Source organism: Musa acuminata, chromosome BXJ3-11, assembly GCF_036884655.1.
Source record: "Musa acuminata AAA Group cultivar baxijiao chromosome BXJ3-11, Cavendish_Baxijiao_AAA, whole genome shotgun sequence".
NCBI classification, from domain to species: domain Eukaryota; kingdom Viridiplantae; phylum Streptophyta; class Magnoliopsida; order Zingiberales; family Musaceae; genus Musa; species Musa acuminata.
The window spans coordinates 29,023,707-29,044,534 of record NC_088359.1 but is presented as its reverse complement, the minus strand read 5'-3'; the positions used below and the strand labels follow the sequence as shown (position 1 = coordinate 29,044,534).

Here is a 20,828-nt window from a genome sequence, read left to right as displayed (position 1 = left end):
AAATCCACAGCTCCTCATCATTATTATCTTTCATCATAACATCTACTCGCTTGTGGAAGTCAAGCAAAACTGACCCCATCCCCACTGGATGAAACAAGATCCACATTATGACATAACAATAGATGATAGTAACAGGGAAAGCTGCAGCTCTGCAAACTCTTATATATATATATATATATCTATATCTCAAGAATCGATCAATTCAATTAATCTCAATAATTGATGAAGTTCCCAACTCCAACATTTATGTTGTGGTTACGAATAGAGTCATGACATGATAAATGCGTTAAAGTCAGATTGATGAATATTCCTCGATGACTCTTGAAATATTAATTAAAATATATAATATGATTATATATATATATTTACTTATATTAAGAATAGGGTTTGAACATTGCGTTAAAGCAAAAAAAAAAAAAGGTAATAGAAATTAACATTACGACATTAATATTTTATATTTATTAAGTTGATGAATTAACTATCCCATTGGTTGGATCATGATGCCTACGTCTTATAATTTATTTGGAAAAAATAGATTCACTGGCTTTATATAAAAGATATGGGCTTGGATGGTATTGGAAAGAAGAAGGAACACTGTTGGCATTATATGCTTGAACGCAAGGTTTCAAGAAGGTGTTGATGTGTTATGATAGTGCTCTTGTCCTTGTAATAATGTGCTTAATGATACCCCCCACGTTAGAACAAGGACTTGGTATGATGACGAGAGAGCATTTGTAGCTATACACAGTCATATGGTTGTACTCAGCCATGATGTTTGAGATTTTATTTTCATATGCATTTGTTTGTGAGAGAGAGAGAGAGAGAGAGAGAGAGAGTAACTGTATCCATTATTTTTATTATCGAACATAATTAAATATCCAATAAAAAAACTTATTCCGAACTCTAAAGGGATATATAATAATAATAATAATAATAATAATAATAAATAATTTAATCAAACGTGTAGTAATCTCAAAAACCCAATGCATTGGCAATTAGGAATAGCAAAACAGCATTGGTGAATTCAGGTTGTTTATAGTCTAACTTATGACTTGTTATGATACCATACATAATAAAAATTTTAATTGGGTTAAGAAAATATTTAAATTAACAATAAGATTTACCATGGAGAAATTACTTAATTTTGTTAGTGTATGTCTACAAACTTAGATGCGAAAATGCATATATCAAATGTCATCGATTAGAAAAAGGAAGGGGGATAAGATGAGAAGTGGGACCCACTCCGACCGCCAGAGGGGGCCACTAAAGCTCCAAGGTAGAATTTTGGGGACCAATATATGTGGAACAATTTTTTTTCACTAGAGCAGTCTTTTGGTTTTCTTTTCACTGGTGGCCCACGTCATAGGCCACTAGAAATGAAGGTCGGAATATGGGTGCGATTCTTGTCAAAGCAGTAGCTAATTGTGGGGTCCGGGTCGAGGACCATTAAAGTTCAAGGTAAGAGTTGGCGTGGCCAAATCGGTGGAAGTGGTATGGGATGGGTGGTCATGTGAACCGTGGCGGACACAAACCAGGAATGTATTGTACACGTAGGAAATCGTCATCCGAACTACGTCGGCAATAACTGGCAACAAATAGGCGGAGAACGAAGACGGTCGTTCTCCGTTAACGGATTCCAGCGTTCCTCTACATCTACATGGCATCGCGCCGTCCTAACCCCCCTCTCCGCGGACCGCAACTCGCCCTCTCCAAACCCCGTGCCTTTAAATAACTCCCTTCGCCGCCTCATCTTCTCCCCCCTTCGATCCCGTGGCGAGCTCGATTCCCCCCTCCTCCCTCCCTTCTGGAACGCTTGGGGGATGTGAGCGTCGCCGAGGGCTTGAGTTCCCCGAGAACAACCCTAGTCAATTCGCTCGGATTCGCCCTTCGATTCTCCCCGCCGATGGCCGACGGAGAGGGGTTCCGTCAATGCAGGTGATCCCTAGTCGAATCTCCTCCGTGGCGCGGGGAATTCGCGGATCTCCGTGTTCTTACTGCTGCTAACCTCGTCGGGAGGCCGGTTCTAGGGTTCACGACGGTCTTGGCCGCCCACGAAGATGTCTCGGCAGGTGGCCACGACTCATTTACACAAATCGAAGACGCTCGACAACAAATACGTGAGTTTTGTCATCCATTACAGCGAATTTTCGTGCCTTCATTTTTCCTTATCCTTGGGCGCGTCGGGATTCTTGTTATTGTTGGATTTCAGATGCTGGGGGATGAAATCGGGAAGGGGGCGTATGGACGGGTGTACAAGGGTCTGGACTTGGAGAATGGAGACTTTGTGGCGATTAAGCAGGTCTCGTTGGAGAATATCCCACAGGAGGATCTCAATATAATTATGGTGCGGTTTCTTACTTTTATTGTGATTTCTTGGTTGCCTATGCTGAGTATTTGAGCGGAATACCAAACTTTTCAATTGTAAATTTATTGTGTTGCTCATATAAGATTTCTAGATTATTTTGTTTTGTTTTAGTTGCTTCCATTGCTACATTTTCGAGTCATGGTTGTCATCCACCAATTTCTTTTCAGACTTTCATTCACTTTCAACTGTATGATTGTCAGGTAAAGTTGTAATAAATTGGAATATCAAACTTTTCAATTAAAACCCTAACAAGGGACGTTTTGCCTTTAAAGAGTGCCTACCTCCATTGACTAACCATTGTATCGTTCATAGATTTCTAGATCAATTCAATTGTCTAGATACTTCCCTCGCTACAATCTTCGAATCATGGATGTCATCTACCAATGTCTTTTCGGTTTTTTGTTCACTTTCTTCTATTTGATTGACAGATCGGATATCAAAATTTTCAATTAGAATCTCAATAATGGGAGTTTTGCCTTTGAATGATGCCTACCTCTGTCGACTAAGCATTGTATTGTCAATAAATTTCTAGATTAAATCAATTGATTTAGAAGCTTATATTACTACATTTCCAATAAGCATGGAAATATACCAACTTTTTTTCAGGCTTTCGTTTGCTGTCTTCTATTCAGTTGTAAGTTGTTTACCATTCCTACATGAAACTGTTTGTTGCCTTGTAGCACATTTTTTATGAATATTCTTTTCTTGATTGTGTTTAGATTTGCAATATGTTGTGTTGTTAATGATTCGTGCTGAAGTGAGACTTGTTCCTCGTTGTTAAATGAATGAAGGGGATATGGGTAACTGTGATTTGAAGTGTGATGATCCCATCGTGATAGCCAATGACATTGTAAGGTGATAGGTCTAGACGTTTTTCCCAGGGGCTTGGTGTTTGAAACAAATAAATATAAGTAGAAAATATGGGGTATGATAAAGCATGAAATTCTTTTATGATTGATTTTCACTTGGTTGATTGCAAAATGTTTCAGCATTGTCGCGTCAGGAAAGGACTAAAACAAATAAATTTAAGAAAAAATTAGCTTTCACATTAACCCCAAAGAAATTATTTACATGTAAATATATGTTCAAATGATAAGAGATTTGATACATGTGGAAATTTAACACCCGTTATAATGGAGGTGGCAGTAACAGTGGTTTAGGCTATTCATTGTTCTGATGTAAGAGGGGATCATATCCTATAGCCTTCACTGCTCGTTTTCTTTTTTGTTGACTTCTCTTTGATTCGACACCTTCATTTTGCCTCCTAATTTTCTAGTTCTTTCTCTTTTCCTCTGAATTCACATTGCAAGTCTTCTCCCTACTAGTTTCTTTTCTCCTTAGATTTCAACATCTGTAAATTTTTATGGTCAAGCTAGTTTAAGGTTTGTAAGTTAAAGATGAGGATGAATTTGTGCAAATCTTGATGCCCAAAGAAATATTTAACTAGAAGAAGAGAACAAAGTTTTGAACAAGTTGTTTCAGAAGTCTGTTATCAAGATTTGTTATTATGATTTAGAACATCATAGCTGCTAAAAATTAACTCCTTATAGATTTATTAATTTGTCTTCATTAAAAAGAAATTAGTAAACTCAAGAAATTCTGTTAGTGGAAGCAAAAATTGAAAAAAGAACACAATGAATATTATAAATCTTTATGTCCTTTAAAGCCATCAATTACTCCAAAATTCAATACTTGAACCTACATAATTGGAGACTTTGCATATTTAAACCTGTATCTCAAGTGAGAATAAGTCACCTACATAGTTTGGGATTTTCCATAATCAAACCTATATCTCAAGTTAGATAAATGATCTACAGAGTTTGGAAATGTACCGAACAATCATGAATAAAGCAACTTTGACCAGTCTGCTTTTAAATTGAGCACCCACCTGCTATGCTCACTGTACCAGGCTTACTGGGTGGTAAGTTGATCGATACCAAGTGTAAAGTCTGGTGCAGTTGTTGTTTGTCCTTTCTATTTTTTTAGTTTTGTAATCTGTTGAGTGCTTATCTTTCTTCTCTTTTTCCTCACTCCTTTGTCGCCTTCTTTTTCTTCTTCTCCTCTTCTGCACCATTGCTGTCTCCTACACCTGATTCCTGTTGTTATTGCCTTCTCCTCCCCTCCTACTGCTGCACATCACCTCCTCCTCTCTCCTTGTACATGTTGTTGTTTCCTACTCTCATTTTCTCTCTCTTTCTCAGTGATCCAGGTGGTATCATCTAGTACCAACCATGCCGGGTGTCAGTATGTTGAATGGCCGATAATGTACCCGTCTGGCTGCCAATCTGTATTCGTACAGAACGAAGATTTTAATCCTTGTGTAAGACACTGATATAGGAAAATATAATAAGGTTTACAAAACTAAATCTACCAACTACCAACCGATATGAACTGGTATTTACTGGTTCAAGCATGTATAGGTAATTAGGTATGCAGCTCATGTTTTTGCTTGGTTTTAGTTCATGGTGGAAGTATTGCCTGTATGGTTACCTCTTTAGTTCCTATTTTGACAACCATCTTTTTTCTTCTCTCCTCAAATGCTTTCTCTTTACTTTTCTTTCTCTTGTTAACATGACATTTCATAGGTATCCCTAGGACTCAAATGAATTGCTTGTTATTGCATGAAAACCTACATGTTTTTTTAACTATTTCATGCTGGAATTTGGAGTTTTACTCTTGCAAAAAGTTAATGAAGTTCTCTTTATTCAATTTTCATGAAAAACAGGATACATAACACTTATTGTTTGCTTCTGAAGTAAATATTAACTCCCCTTAGAATTGATACCTTTGTTGATTGAGACCTTGATTTATGGTACAAATTTTGATATCATAGACTCAATTATAGAGGAGCACTTTGATTATGTGGATTATAATAAGTAACAAAAAGTTCAGCTTGGACCAAGACAACTTGTATGCTAATTTTGGTGCACCAATTTTCATAGGATCTCATTTTACTATCAAGTAGCCAGTATTTTGGTCTACATTTGTTTCTTTTATGAGGTTCACTGAAGAAGGTTATGGCGAGTATGAAAAACGGTTTTATTTATCCTTTTTAAATCTAATCTTTTTGTGCGGCCAGCCTTAAAATACTTTATCATTCCATAGAGATGTTTGCCTTCTTCTCAAGCTTTTGTTATAAGAAACCTATAGTTGAGTACCACTATTTTGATAGGTTGATGAGGATAGTGCAAGCTTTCATTTATCTTCTAAGGCATCTCTAATAATAATTTTTTGATCGTATGCAACTCCTGGTACTTTGCTAAACTAATATGGTAGTTTATTACTAAGAAGCACGAACATGTGCTTTTGGTGGATGTGTCCATGTCCAACATGTGTCAGATATGCAACATGGCCCCGGGGGGTTTACCGTTGGACTTAGTTGGTTCAATTGAACCAAGTTACTATTGAATCGACGCAGAATCCACAATTTGGTTCGACTCGTGCGATTCAATCGGGCGCTCGCCCGAGGTGCTCGACACCTAGCCCGAACACCTAAATGAGCGCTCGGGTGCCTTTTAAAAATGCTGCCCGACATTAGTCTTCCTATATATCGGTCCCTTAGTGGACACTCTGAGCAACCTTCTCAACTATCTATGGACTCCTACACACATAGCCCGGGATCGAGTCGAGCACGCCACTTGACAATCATTCTATCACTTACATTTAGATGATTTTAATTGGTTCAACTTGTATAATGATATTTATTTGTTCATATTGTTGAGTTTATAAAATTTAAGTATAAATACCGTAAAACTCATGTTAATCAAACTTAAGTATATATTAAAATAATACATGTGTCCTCGCCATGTCCTTATCCTAATTTTTTTAAAAACGGCATCTCGTTCTCGTCGTGTCCATGTCGTGTAATGTCCGTGTCCTGTCTCTGCATCTGTGCTTCTTAGGTTTAGCATACAAGGCATGATTACTTTGGGAACTAAATAAATTTATGCATAATGCGGGAGAGGAGGTGAATCATTTGGAGATTAGGGGTAAATTTGTTCAAAATTCGTTGGGTTAAAACCATTTGACTTATGTTTTGAAAGTTTAATTTAAATCAAGACAAAGTTAACTTCTAGCTTGATTGTATTTGTTTATGGATTGCGATGCTTTATGGATTTTCTGCATAAGCATATGATGCTAGTTCTATACTATTTTGTAAACAATATTAGCTATTGATTCCATTGACTTGTACCAATAGTTTATAGTGGTTCATTCCTTAGATTATGACATGATTACTGCACAGATGTTTGTAAATATTGTTGTGCTTATAATGTGAAAACAATGCACAATGTTATCTACAGGTTTTCATTGAATGCGCTCACTGCTTGGATTTATCTAATAGTTTCTTTCTTTTGCTTCTCCATGAACTCCTTGGGTGTGGTCATATTTCAAAATCCAGCAAGAAATTGATCTCCTAAAGGTAACACTATTTTTTCTACTGCCTGGTAATTTAAACATTCACTTGATATCATGTCATGAAATTTCAATGAATTTCTCCATGAAACAACAACTGCAAGGCTGTAAAGTCTCAACCATTTGAGATTGGCTACGTAGATCTTTTGCTGTCATTCTACCTATTTGGGTTAGTTACATGGATTTTTTTGTCACCATTGAGATATTTAAGGATCCATATTTTTAGTTAAAAGTATTTCTGCAAAAAATGGTTTTATTCCTAATTCTCATTTGCAAAATTGTCTTGCTATCTCAATCCCAACTCAACTTGATTCATATCCCACAAGGGCATGTTGCGGCATGTTATATCCTATGGCACAAATTAGTGTAGCTTTGTTTGCACCAATAACTAGCAAATATTGAACATTCAGTTCAGAATTTGCAGAAGTACTGGTTTCTCACTAATTCCACTTATTCACTGATTCATCAAAGAACACTAATTGCAGAAGAACGTGCTGGTTACTGGTTATCACATCAAGTTTTACATGCAAGTAGATTGCTATCTGTTACAAAGTTAGATTGAGAAGTGCAAGCTCTCTTTTCCGTCATATGGAGTATAAATTCTAGGTTTTTTTTTTCTGGTAGACAATCTAGATACCAATGATTCATATTGATATTATCTATGTTTTGCTGGCAGAATCTCAACCACAAAAACATTGTGAAGTATCTCGGGTCTATCAAGACAAAGACTCATCTGCACATCATTCTTGAGTAATTACCTATGAGCCTCTTCTTCCACCTATCTAGTGCTAATAGTAGAGTTTTTTTTTTTATTTTAAAATCACATTCATGTTCTCATTTATTTAGTGGACGTTATATAGGTATGTGGAAAATGGTTCCCTAGCTAACATTATCAAGCCCAATAAATTTGGACCATTCCCTGAATCATTGGTAGCTGTTTACATCGCTCAGGTTTGTGTGAGATTTCTATAAAATTTTCTTGCTTAACTGTAATGAGCGTAATACTGTGTTTGTATTGAACTGTAAGCAGGTTTTGGAGGGTTTAGTCTATTTGCATGAACAAGGTGTAATTCATCGTGATATCAAGGGTGCAAATATCTTGACTACCAAAGAGGTAATTTTTAAATATTTTTGTTCCTTTCAGATTGACAACTAACTTGAGTTCTCATCAGTATCTACGTTTTCAAGAGAACTTGATCTCTTTCATTTGGAGTTTTATTTTGATGGTGATTATTCATCACCTATTTTGGTTGTTTATTACATCTTTTAGTTTCTTCTATCCGCCTTTTGTTGCAATAATTTTTAATTCTTGTTTGTTTGAGCATAATAGTTAAATTTTATTTCTGCTACTTAATAAAGGAATTTTCACCTGTTCTGTAAATGTATCTGTGAGCGTGCATAATTTTGTGTAACCATATTGGCGCATAACTGCCAGAGTTGGATCCTATCTTGAAATCAAAATCTAATTGACTACTGAGCTCATACCATGATGGGCATGTTATCTTACCTTCGTAGTCATCCAAATATTAAAGAAGTAAAGGAGAAGGAAGATTGTGGCCTGGAAGGAGTGTGGAAGAAATTGTTAAAGAAGGGTGATAGTAAGGCTTTGAGGCTTAAAGAAACATTGGCTCTTTCATTAAGAGATTCATGCATTGGCATCATCATTGTCATACATGCTTAAGGTATTCAAGTCTTATGTATAAATTAAAAATTCAATTACTCTTGAGATTAGATTAGACAAGCTATTCAAGCATGGGCTCGTGGACCCTAATTTGGCATAGGTAAATGAAGATTAAGCTTGGAAAATATTTGGCACCTATAAGTTAATAAGTAGTTTGTTAACCATTGAGATTGAATATTTCTTTTATAGTAATTTAATTCAACGCTTGGTAGCCAATGCACATTGATCAAAAACCATTCTTTTTTGCTAACTAAGAGTATATGAGAATAATGTGTAATGTGTACTTATGTTGAATCAAACGATTTTTTCTTGAAGCATTTCATTTACAATCTTCTCACTTTTTGCATTTTGAAAACATGGGTAATAATATGGGTGAACATGCATAGGAGCAGTTCCAAGCAACATTTAGAATATGATTTTTTTGAGAAAACTATGGAGAATCCTTGTGGTTCTACGCAAGGTTCATTGTTTTGGGTACCAGACCCATCTCAATGATCTTTCAGACAGGTATGTACCGATCAGTGCCAGTGTATTGACACATGGTACGCCAATGCGTACCGACGTTTCAGTGAGGAAAAAAAGTGGGAGAAAAGGGGCGGTGGAGGAACTAAGGAGGAAGAAGGAAGAAGAGAAAGTAGTGGAGGAAGAAGGAAGAAGAAGAAGAAAGGAAAGGAGGAGAAGAAGCAGCGGTAGCATACCTAGGAAGTAGCGGCGACAATGGCAACGTCGAAGCGACAACGACAGCGGTGAAGCAATAGTGGTGACGCAATGGTAGGGGCAACAATATCGTATGTGAGAAGAGGGCTCATGTTTGCTAGCCCCAAGGTCTGCCATACCGAAGCGTATCACCCATACCGGGCGGTACGTACCGGTCCGACAAGTTACCGGTACGCGGACCACCCGGTACCGCTACAGTACTATACTGTAGCACTGCTACAGTATGAAAAAAAAATTTAAAATTGTTCGGTACACTATGGGTGTACCGCTCGGTACACCCTGATGTACCGCCCAGTATACCGGTACCGTACCGTATCGAGCCCAGGTCGAAATGCTGGTACGGTATGGTACGACGAGCCTTGGCTAGCCCTATGTTGTTTTTTTTTCTTTTTTTTTTTTACGTTGAGTTGGACAGGGTCCACCGTATATTTGATTTTTTATTATTTTAATTGATCCACTTGAAACGATGGTGGTCCGCGATTCAGCCCATGCCTAGACTAGTATGTACTTCCTATACCATACCGTTCGAGCAGTATAACGCCCTTGGTTCTATGTACACTTCGATGTACTAAAAAAGTCATTTGATCTCTGATCCTCTCGCTAGATCTTGTTTTTTTTCCTCCATCCTTAAATGCATTAAGATGTTGCAGACTTGTAGTTGTTTTTATATGCAATGGTTTAAAAAGCGCTAGGCGCCAAGGTCTCAAAATGCTTGAGGCGCTAGGCGCATTGCCTGAGCAAAGCAATGCGCTCTGAAATATTAAAATATAAAAAGTATATAGTATAATTGATAAATATGATTATATAAATAAAAATATGACATTAAATTGACTGGAGAAAGCTTTAGTCAATTAATCTATTTCGAACGATAACAACGACGAAGAAATAGATTAATTAGCTGAAGCTCACGTCTTTCTCTCTCTCTTCTCAATGTTCCCCCTTTTTTCCCTTTTAACTTAATGCATACTTGTGTCAATGCAACGATATTTATAAAATCCTTAAATAAGATCATAAGTGACGAATGAAATTAAGTTTAAATATGATTGTTGTCTACAAGAAAGGGATAGACCAAGGGCAAAAAGAAGCTTATGTCATTTAGCCGAAACAATTTTGGCAAGTTATGATTAAACACCGTGTTAACAAACATGAAACTAAGATCCTACATATACAAACAGATTTCCAAAAAATAACAATAGGTGTAGGTGACCAGGAGAACTCTAGTCAATTAATCTATTTCGGACGACAACATTGGTGGAGAAAGCTTCGGACAACAGCAGCGACGATAAAGGAAGCTACGGATGATGACATCGTGGGCGAAGGAAGCTTCATATTTGTCTGTCGGTCCTCTCCCTTGATGGTGGAACAAGCTACTTACGGAAGAAGCTATGGCGGAGGGAACTGTGCACGAAAGATAGACCTTCGGATTCGTCCGTCAATGGCAGAGGAAGCGTCGGTCCTGCGCGTCGGCAGTGGAGGCAACGATAGAGGAAGCGTCAACGATGGATTCAGTAGCTGCGCTAGGGTTTATGGCTTGAGGTCATGCGGGGGGCGGGTTTAGTAAGTATAGTAACATTATGTAGCGTTGTTGGTTCAATCGAACCAATTAGCTACTGTTCAATTGAACTAGACTCAATAGTCTGGTTCGGTTGCATTGTTTCAATTAGGCGCTTGCTTGAGGTGCCTGGGTTTAGTCGAGTGCCCAGGCTACCACGAACGGTCGTCGCGCACCCGCAACAACTTCGTTCAACGAATCGTTCGTCGCTTTTGCATGCTTGTACCAAGACACGACAGCATGTTTAACCTTAGTTTTGTGTGTTTTTTCTTGTAAAAATGCATATTCAAATAGGTTGCAACGTTGCAGTGCGATCGCTCACCGCGCCGGGCTGAACTGTCCAAAACAGCTCCGTTTTCGCGTGCCACGACTTGTTTTCTGTAAACCGCAACTGCGTGCGAAACGCCAGCCATCTCAGCACCCTACAACCCCCCGGGTGGCACAGGGTTGGATGGGGCTTCGGTATATTGTCGGGCGTTGAAAAACTCTTCACAAGTTCGCACGTTAACTTGACGGGAACTTGCTTTCGTGCCCAGCACCCGGTGAGCAGTTGTTTGTGGACTTGTAACTGTTCGTTCTACCTTCTAAAGTCCTTGTTTTCCTCCTTCCTCTTTTTTCTTCTGTGCACACAAGGTGCTTGCTGAATTGCTTGTAAAGCTTTCTTCTTTACGAGACATCGGGACTTGTCCGTCGCTCGTTTTCAATCTAATCAACTTTTTGTTTTACAGGTCCTTCGGGACCTGTATGAGGTTGCAACTAGGCTGACCCTTTGCGGACGCATATATCGCAAGGGCGCCTCATGACTTAGGCAATCCTAGCTAAGTCCGAGAAGTTGGCACAAGGGTGCTTCGCGACTTAGGCAACCCAAGCTAAGTTCGCGCCTCATGACTTAGGCAATTCCAGCTAAGTCTGTGACATTGTGGTATCAGAGCGGGCAAGCAATTCGAGCAAGCAGCGAAGGAACTTCGTAGTTTCGCCATGGCAAAGCGTCGTGGCGAATCAAGCAAGATGGGGCAAGCCGGACCCTTGCCCCAAGCAGCCGTAGGTTGGCTACAAGTGCATACTCGCTCTCATGCTGTTGGAGCCACTTTGGAGGAGCGCGACAGCGAACGTGATGAGTGAGAAGTTGGCTACTCTCAGCGAGCGGAGGAGGCGCAATCTGGAGAGCCAATCGGGAAAAAGAGCCACAAGGAGAGACTTACAGCGACGGAAACACGCTTGGATGTCCTTGAAGCGAGCTTGGAGGAACTCTACCATGGCCAACGAAGGTTTCTTGGGGTAGAGAGCTCGCAAGAAGAAGCTGAATCTCGGATCGACGAGATTGAGGCCCTAGTCGACCGACTATTAGACGACACCAAAGACCCCATGTAACATCTGTAGGAAGCCATGGCAGAACTCACTTCCAGGGTGACCATGCTCACAAGGGCACTGAATGCGGGAGGAAGCAACACCCGCGTTGCGCCGCCACAAAACTTGAGGGCACCCGAGCCACATTGTTATAAAGGTGCCAGAGATGCTAAAGAGCGTGAGAATTTCTTGTTCGACATGGAACAATACTTTCGAGGTACGAGACCTGATTATGAAGAAACCAAAGTTTCGATAGCAACCATGTATTTGAATGAGGATGCAAAACTTTGGTGGCGAACCCGTTAGGAGGAGATCCAACAAGGTCGGTATCGGGTGGACATATGGGAGGACTTAAAGCGAGAGTTGAGAACTCAGTTTCTACCTGAGAAAACAGAGTTCGTCGCAAGGAGGAAACTAAGACAACTCCGCCAAAGTACTTCCATTTGAGACTACGTGAAGCAATTTTCTGCACTAATGCTGGACATACAGGACATGTCCGAGAAGGATAAGCTATTCAGCTTCCTCGATGGTTTGAAGCCATGGGCGCAACGAGAACTGCATCGAAGGAATGTCATCGATGTGATCGGGGCAATTGCTGCCGCAGAAAGACTCATTGACTTTGTTTCCTTTGAGGACTCTGGAAAAAAGAAACAATCTTCAGGAAATCACCCTCCAAAATATTCTCGTGGGAAGGAGCCCGGGGGCGAACAAAGGAAGAAGAGTTCCCACAAAGGGCCAAGCTCAAAAGGCAAGGCCCCAAAACTTGGCGGATGCTTCTTGTGCGGAGGGTCGCACATGGTGAGATAGTGCCCACAGAAGCAAGCACTAAATGCCTTCACAACTTCTATTCATCCCCCCCAAATTGGACAAGGGCAAGGCTGTCGCTCTTAGTTCGAATAGTTCAAAATCCAGTAGCGATGATGAGGAGTCGCAAGGACCTCGGATGGGAGCAATGCGTTTGTTGAATGCTATGCAGGGTCAAGTGGTGGAGAACTTGAAGGCAAGGCCATAAAAAACAGGAAGTAGCGAGCTGATGTACGTAGACATTAAGCTCAATGGCCAAACGACCCGTGCAATGGTGGACATGGGCGCTGTCCACAACTTTATTGCCGATCGAGAAGCAAAGTGACTTGGGCTGATCTTGGAGAAGAACCCATGTCGAATGAAGGCGGTGCACTCGGAGGCCAAGCGGATCTCCGGGTTGGCAAAGGGAGTTCTTATCAAGATCGGAACATGGAGCGGGAGCACGAACATGATGGCGGTGCCATTGGACGACTTCCAAGTGATTCTTGGAATGGAGTTTATACATACGGCGAAGTTGGTGCCAATGTCGTTCCTAAACTCCCTATGTATGATGGGAGGTGACGATCCCTGTGTAGTTCTTGTCTCTCGGAGAGGAACCAATGACCCCTAATAGATTTCGGCATTACAACTGAAGAAAGGGGTATGAAGAGGTGAATTAACATTCGTGGCTGTTATGAAGCTAGAGCCACTCGACGAAAAGGTCATTCATGAACCTGCTGTAGTGGCGAACGTCGAAGGAGTTCACATACGTTATGCCACCCGAGTTGTCGAAGACTCTATCGCCACGCAGAGGCGTGGATCATTATATCGAGCTGGAGCCAGGAGTGAAGCCTCCAGCGAGCCCACCCTATCGTGGATCCTAAACTCCCTATGTATGATGGGAGGTGCGACCCCTGTGTGGTTCCCGTCTCTCGGAGAGGAACCAAGGACCCCCAACAGATTTCGGCATTACAACTAAAGAAAGGGGTACGAAGAGGTGAATTAACATTCGTGGCTGTTATAAAGCAAGAGCCACTCGACGAGAAAGCCATTCATAAACTTGCTGTGGTGGCGAACATCGAAGGAGTTCACAGACGTTATGCCGCCTGAGTTGTCGAAGACTCTATCGCCACGCAGAGGCGTGGATCATTATATCGAATTGGAGCCAAGAGTGAAGCCTCCAATGAGACCACCTTACCGCATGCCCCCTCCGGAGTTGGCAGAGCTATGAAAGCAGTTAGGTGAATTGCTAAGCGGTTGTCCCATCCGCAGTTCTAAAGCACCATTCGGAGCTCCAGTACTCTTCCAAAAGAAACAAGATGAGAGCCTTCGACTATGCGTCGATTATCGAGCCCTCAATAAAGTGACGGTGAAGAACAAGTATCCCATCCCGCTCATCGCGGACTTGTTCGACCAATTGGGCAAAGCCAAGTATTTCTCTAAACTCGACCTCCGATCGGGGTACTGGCAGGTGCACATTGCTGAAGGCGATGAAGCGAAGACTACCTGCGTGACCAGGTATAGAGCGTTTGAGTTCTTGGTGATGCCTTTCGGCTTAACCAATGCTCCGGACACGTTCTGCACTCTTATGAATCAACTATTTAAAGAGTACTTGGATAAGTTCGTGGTTGTCTACTTGGACAATATCGTCATCTACAGCCAAATGCTCGAGGAGCATGTTGAGCACCTTCGGATAATTTTTAAGGTTCTCAGGGAGAACACTTTGTTCGTGAAAAGGGAGAAGTGCTACTTTGCTCAAACGAAGATCTTATTATTGGGGCATCGAATCGGTGATGGCTCCATTCGGATGGACAAATCGAAGGTGCAAGCTATTGCGGAATGGCGAACTCCATAGCAGGTGCCAGAGCTGAGATCCTTCCTTGGTTTCGTCAACTACTATCGACGCTTCATAGCGGGGTATTCGAAGCATGCAACTCCACTGACGGAGTTGCTGAAGAAGGAGCAGCCTTGGAGGCGGTCTGATGAATGTGAAGTCGCGTTCCAAGATCTGAAGGCTGCTGTGTTGGAAGAATCGATGCTCAAATTGCTGGACTGTGAGGAGCCTTCGAAGTCCATACAGATGCTTCAGACTTTGTTATTGGGGGAGTATTCATGCAGGAGGGTCATCCGGTGGCCTACGAGAGCCGTAAGCTCAACGAGACCGAGCGGCGATATCCGATGCACGAGAAGAGATGACAGCGGTAGTCCACTGTCTACGAGTTTGGCGACACTACCTTCTTGGATTGCGATTTGTGCTGAGGACAAACAACATCGCTTTGAGCTATTTCCAAACTCAGAAGAAACTCTCCCCAAAGCAAGCACGATGACATGACTTCCTGGCTGAGTTTAATATGGCAATGGAGTACAAGCCCGGAAAGGCAAATGTCGTGGCCGATGCTTTGAGTCGGAAAGTGGAGCATGTGAATGTTGTACAATTGGAGGGCAGAGGCCAAGCAAGTAAGTTGCACTCCAATTTCCTTTCCAGGATTAGGGATGGACTGTACAGTGATCCCCAGGCAATAACCCTGATGTAGCTCATCAAAGAAGGCAAGGCATGACGATTTTGGGTCCAGGAGGGACTCGTTTATATAAAAGGGAATATGGTTTATGTCCCTCGAGTGGACAATTTGAGGCGTGAGCTCTTAAGAGAGTGTCATGATTCCCTTTGGGCTGGACATCCAAGCATTCACAGAACCTTGACTATCGTGTAGAGGGTCTTTTACTGGCCGAAGATGGGGACTGATGTGGAGGAATATGTTCGAACGTGCCTCACTTGTCAACAAGACAAGGTGGAGCAGCGGAAGCCAATGGGACTTTTGGAGCCGTTGCCTGTACCAGAAAGGTCATGGGAGAGCATTTCCTTAGACTTCATATCAAGTTTGCTAACAGTAGGGGGACTCGGATCGATACTCGTGGTGGTCGATCGATTTTCAAAGTATGCAACTTTCATTGCTGCACCCTTACACTATTCAGCTGAGGAGGCGGCCAAGCTGATGATGAAGAATGTGGTGAAGTATTGGGGAGTCCCGCACAATATCATCAGTGATCGAGATACTCGGTTCCTGGGACGATTCTAGACGGAGCTATTCAAATTGTTGGGGTCTAAGTTATACTTCTCCACAAGCCTCCACCCCCAGACGGATGGTCAAACCGAAAGGATAAACTTGTTCCTGGACCAATATCTTCGGCACTACGTGAGTGCCAACCAACAAGATTGGGTGAAGCTGTTGGACATAGCCCAATTCTCCTATAACTTGCAGCAGAGCTCTGCGTCCAACAAGAGCCCCTTCGAGATTATTACAGGACAACAATCGTCGACTCCTCACACCTTGGCTATCAGATATACTGGGAGTAGTCCGTCAGCATATCACTTTGCAAAAGAATGACACCGAAATGCAGATATTGCATGAGCTTACTTGGAGAAGGCAGCCAAAAAGATGAAAAAGTGGGCCGACTTGGGAAGGCGACCGTAGAAGTTCAAAGTCAGCGATTTGGTGTTGGTGAAGCTCCAACTAGCATCACTCCAATTCTTTATGAACAAAGTACACAAAGGATTGGTGCGCAAGTATGAAGGGCCCTTCCCAATTATCAATAGGGTGGGCAACGTCTCCTACAGGTTGTAGCTGTCGGCGTGGCTCAAAATTCACAATGTTTTTCACGCCAGCAACTTGAAAGCCTACCACTCAGATCCGTAAGATGTTTCCCGAAATGTTCCAACTCGGCTACCCCCCACCAAAGCCTCCTACGAGAAGCGAGTTGAAACCATTTTGGCGGATCGTAAGATAAAGCTACCCAATGGAGCTGAGCAGATCGAGTACTTGGTGAAGTGGCGAAAGCTTCCCCGAACTGAAGCTAATTGGGAGCCCGAAGACGTCGTACGACATGAAGAAGCAATCATCAACAACTACCAACAAGCGCCGACGAGGGCGTCGACAGTTTAAGTGGGGGAGAATGTCACGAACGGTCATCGCGCACCCGCAACAACTTTGTTCAATGAATCGTTCGTCGCTTTTGCATGCTTGTACCGAGACATGGCAGCATGTTTTGCCTTAGTTTTGTGTGTTTTGTCTTGTAAAAATGCATGTTCAAACAGGTTGCAGTGCTGCAGTGCGACTGCTCACCGCGCCGGGCCGAATTGCCCAAAACAACTCCGTTTTCGCGTGCCACGACTTGTTTTCTGCAAACCGCAGCTGCGCGCGAAACGCCAGCCATCTCAGCACCCTGGAACCCCCCGGGGGGCACAGGGCTGGATGTGGCTTCGGTATATTGTCAAGCGTTAAAAAACTCTTCACAAGTTCACGCGTTAACTTGATGGGAACTTGGTTTCGCGCCCGGCACGCGGTGAGCAGTTGTTTGTGGACTTGCAATTGTTCGTTCTACCTTCTAAAGTCCTTGTTTTCCTCCTTCCTCTCTTTTCTCTTGTGCACACAAGGTGCTTGCTGAATTGCTTGTAAAGCTTCCCTCTTTGCGAGACATCGGGACTTGTCCGTTGCTCGTTTTTAATCTAATCAACTTTCTGTTTTACAGGTCCTTCGGGACCTATACGAGGTTGCAACTAGGCTGACCCTTTGCGGGCGTGTATATCGCAAGGGCGCCTCATAACTTAGGCAATCCCAGCTAAGTCCGAGAAGTTGGCACAAGGATGCTTCGCGGCTTAGGCAACCCAAGCTATGTTCGCGTCTTGGCCGCAAGGGTGCCTCACGACTTAGGCAATTCCAGCTAAGTCTGTGACAAGGCGGCACTTCACTAAAGCACGTCGCCTGGCGAATCTGTGAGGCGCTCGGGCCTCTCTTTGCCTCACCTGAGCGCCCGGGCACCTATTTAAACTCCAGCTTATATGTATGTTCTTTTCTATCTAATAGTTATTTCTAAATGAGCATAAGCTGGATCTATAATGCTGCTGATGTTGCATGTGAGAGAATCTATGTTGATAATGCCCTTGGGCAAATTTAGCGATACACCTAATGCACAACACCTACAAGCATCTACTGGGTTTCATTTGCTTTGACAACACACAGCCACCTTTTGCTGTGACATCACCCCCAAGTAATTTTTTTGAGCACCCTCTCTTCTTTTGCAACGATGCCTTTGGCTGCTTAGTACACTAATACCTCACCTTATGTAGAACAAAATTTGTCACTGGGGACGATGATCAACATCGATGATCATCATGTGATTGATATTTCACCATTTTCTTGTTCGTGGTAGCAGAAGCTTCATGTCAGTGCCCATTACCGAAGCTATGTTCCCTCAACTCATGCAAAGTCTATTTACCCTTCTGGCAGATGTGCAAGTTGCAGAACATCACCTAGCTGCCATGTCATGCTTTACAGAGGGTGTGGTGACGAGAGTTCTTAAGTTCCCACTACAATAAAGTCAATAACTTGAGAGAAATCATCATGATGATGGATTTTTTGATGTCTCTGAACCGCAGTTGACAACTTAAGCACTTATTCCTCTTTCTTGTCCATCTCTAAAGTGATTTGTGGAAGTGACAACAATTCCCATATTACTTCGCAGACATCTCAACTGCATGCTGTAAGTTCAACCTGCTGTCACTGCATAGCTGGCCTTGGACTAGCAATGATCTGACCTCTTCTGCACTCCACCAGTAGTTGTTCAACAGCTGAAAACAATACCATTAAATAGGCCAAAGAGAGAAGCATCAAAACCACAAGTTTTACAGAAAATCAGAGCTTGATTCTTTTGTTTGATCTGTGATTTCAGCTCCAGTGAGTGGGAGAATCAAATCCAGCAAACAGAATCTTTTGTGTCACATTTTTAGATGTCTAGAAGATCACTTTTATGGAGACCAATCAAATTCTCTTCAGTAGGGTTCAAATCCTAAAGATTTACATGACTAAGTTTAAATCAATTTCATAGGATCAATCAATTTCGTTTTAGTAGGGTTCAAATCCTCAACATTGAAATGACAAAATTTATCTTAAATTTCATAGCCTTTCTCAGCACGTGAAGATGAAAATTAGTTTCAGGAAGTGACCCTGTAGCATGGTCTCAACCCTTCACCATAGGACAAAGTTGATTTTTTGGGGGCCAGGAATTATTAAAGCATTTGAACCCTAATCCATCACTCATTAGGGTCCCACCTTGATTTGTCCTAGCCCCTAGATAAAGAACTGTCAATCATTTTTTGTACTGTTTTTTGGATATATTTCAGTTTTTATTTTTAGTTGCCATTTTATTATTAGTAAATTATCTCATTTCTCTCTTTTCATTGTTGGGTTGTCAATTCTTCTGCTACAATTGGATGATACTTTGCTAGGAGGATGTTATCCCATCATCAAATAAGTCTTTTGATCTTTTCAATGATGATATTTACCTATTTTTTTGACCATGCTTCCCTTTGTACTACAGTTATTTACTGCAATACTTGTGGCTATACATAAACTTCACACCTGTCTTTATGCATCTGTCAGCACGTGCATCATGAACATGTATACTTGTAGAAGCTGATGGAGGTTCTTGTGCTCCTTGTTGATGTATTTTGTCGAAAGAATGATTTAACAATTAATTTTGATTTATTCTTGCCAAAGATTTATTTCCTTAGGATTACGCTATGAAATAAAATTTTCAAAATTAGGCACTCTCAAGATGGCTGATGGATACTTTCTGGCATATTTTGCTTCAACTTGATGCATGCTCTCAGTTTTAGTGTTCTTTTCATTGTTTTGATGTGTGTGGGAATTATCTATAGGGTCTTGTTAAACTTGCTGACTTTGGAGTTGCAACAAAGCTCACTGAGGCAGATGTTAATACACATTCGGTGGTTGGAACACCATACTGGATGGCCCCTGAGGTAACCTATTATACAATGTTACTGGGATTTTGTGTAATTACCCAGGGTATTTAATATTGCCCAGGGATTTTCTTTATCATAGATTATTTTGTTAACGTTACAATGAAAGTTCTGAAGACAAGGTAAGTGGACATACAGTCAGATGGCAGATAGAAGCACACTATAGCATTTTTATGATTATACTTGTCCAAGACAGTAAATCAACATTAACCTTTGTAATACTCTCTAACTTTGACATGTTTTTAGACTGACAGTGAATTCTACTTATATAAACCAAAACTAGAATGCTAATTGAAGAAAACCAAAATTGCTGAAAAAAATGGTATGGTTCTTTCTCTCATGGTTTGCAAGCTCTTCTCACCCATTTTCACTGTTCTTCAGTCAAGCAAATACATAGTCAAGAATGCTCCATGGAGTTCTTGCACTACTTTTAAATAATGGCTGCCTATTCAATTTCAAACATCTCTCTAATAATGGGTACCAAGTGGTTGTCCAAGAGAAATATTGACAATAGTGGGTTCTCCATGCAACCTATTACATTTGCTAGGAGTGTTACCTTATGTGCTTAATGAACAAAGGCAACTTATTTTCTTTAATACGACAAATCAAAGTCTTCATCATTAGTGGTCAGAGCTTACAGTATAGGTGGAATGCAAAGTATGGGAATAGAAGGATAACACGGAACGGTAATTAACTGACAGTTGGATAAGGAGGGAGAATATAGCGGATAAAGTAATTGTGGTAGTGGTCAGTGAATGCTGGTATGCAAATGGTAACCAAAGAGTAAGCATGCAAAGGCAAGACGAGGTAAGTGGGGAAACTTCACGATTTTTCACCATTATGAATTCATGTTGTAATCTTGTCTATCCACCAAGGACTTCAGAACCATATAAAAACTGAAGATACACCTGCAACATAGTCTGCACATGTTGGCCTTCCCGAGATCTTGTATCAGAGGGAGCCTTATGCATTGAGGCACCCTTTTTTTTATCCATTTCATAGTCTGGATCTAGGTTTTAAATTGCCCAACCTCTACAGGAAGGTTTTCAAGTCCTCTTCTAAACTTTCTGCATCAGCCTGACCACATGTGGTCAGAATCTGGCTTTATAACTCAGCTCAGCTTTTCCCAGCCTGGTGATTGCTTCAGTCTATT

The 20,828-nt window shown here is 41.4% G+C and overlaps 1 protein-coding gene across 1 annotated transcript in view; it reads left to right on the top strand.

The window, feature by feature from the left end:
- The first annotated feature begins 1,615 nt into the window (after positions 1 to 1,615).
- LOC135653152 (MAP3K epsilon protein kinase 1-like) overlaps positions 1,616 to 20,828 on the top strand; it is a 32,405-nt gene continuing 13,192 nt past the window's right edge. The window contains exons 1-7 of the mRNA XM_065174731.1: positions 1,616 to 2,117; positions 2,210 to 2,344; positions 6,765 to 6,785; positions 7,455 to 7,528; positions 7,639 to 7,729; positions 7,809 to 7,892; positions 19,574 to 19,675. Coding sequence (XP_065030803.1) covers positions 2,058 to 2,117; positions 2,210 to 2,344; positions 6,765 to 6,785; positions 7,455 to 7,528; positions 7,639 to 7,729; positions 7,809 to 7,892; positions 19,574 to 19,675 — 567 coding nt within the window. The 5' untranslated portion in view covers positions 1,616 to 2,057. The remainder of the gene's footprint in view (positions 2,118 to 2,209; positions 2,345 to 6,764; positions 6,786 to 7,454; positions 7,529 to 7,638; positions 7,730 to 7,808; positions 7,893 to 19,573; positions 19,676 to 20,828) is intronic.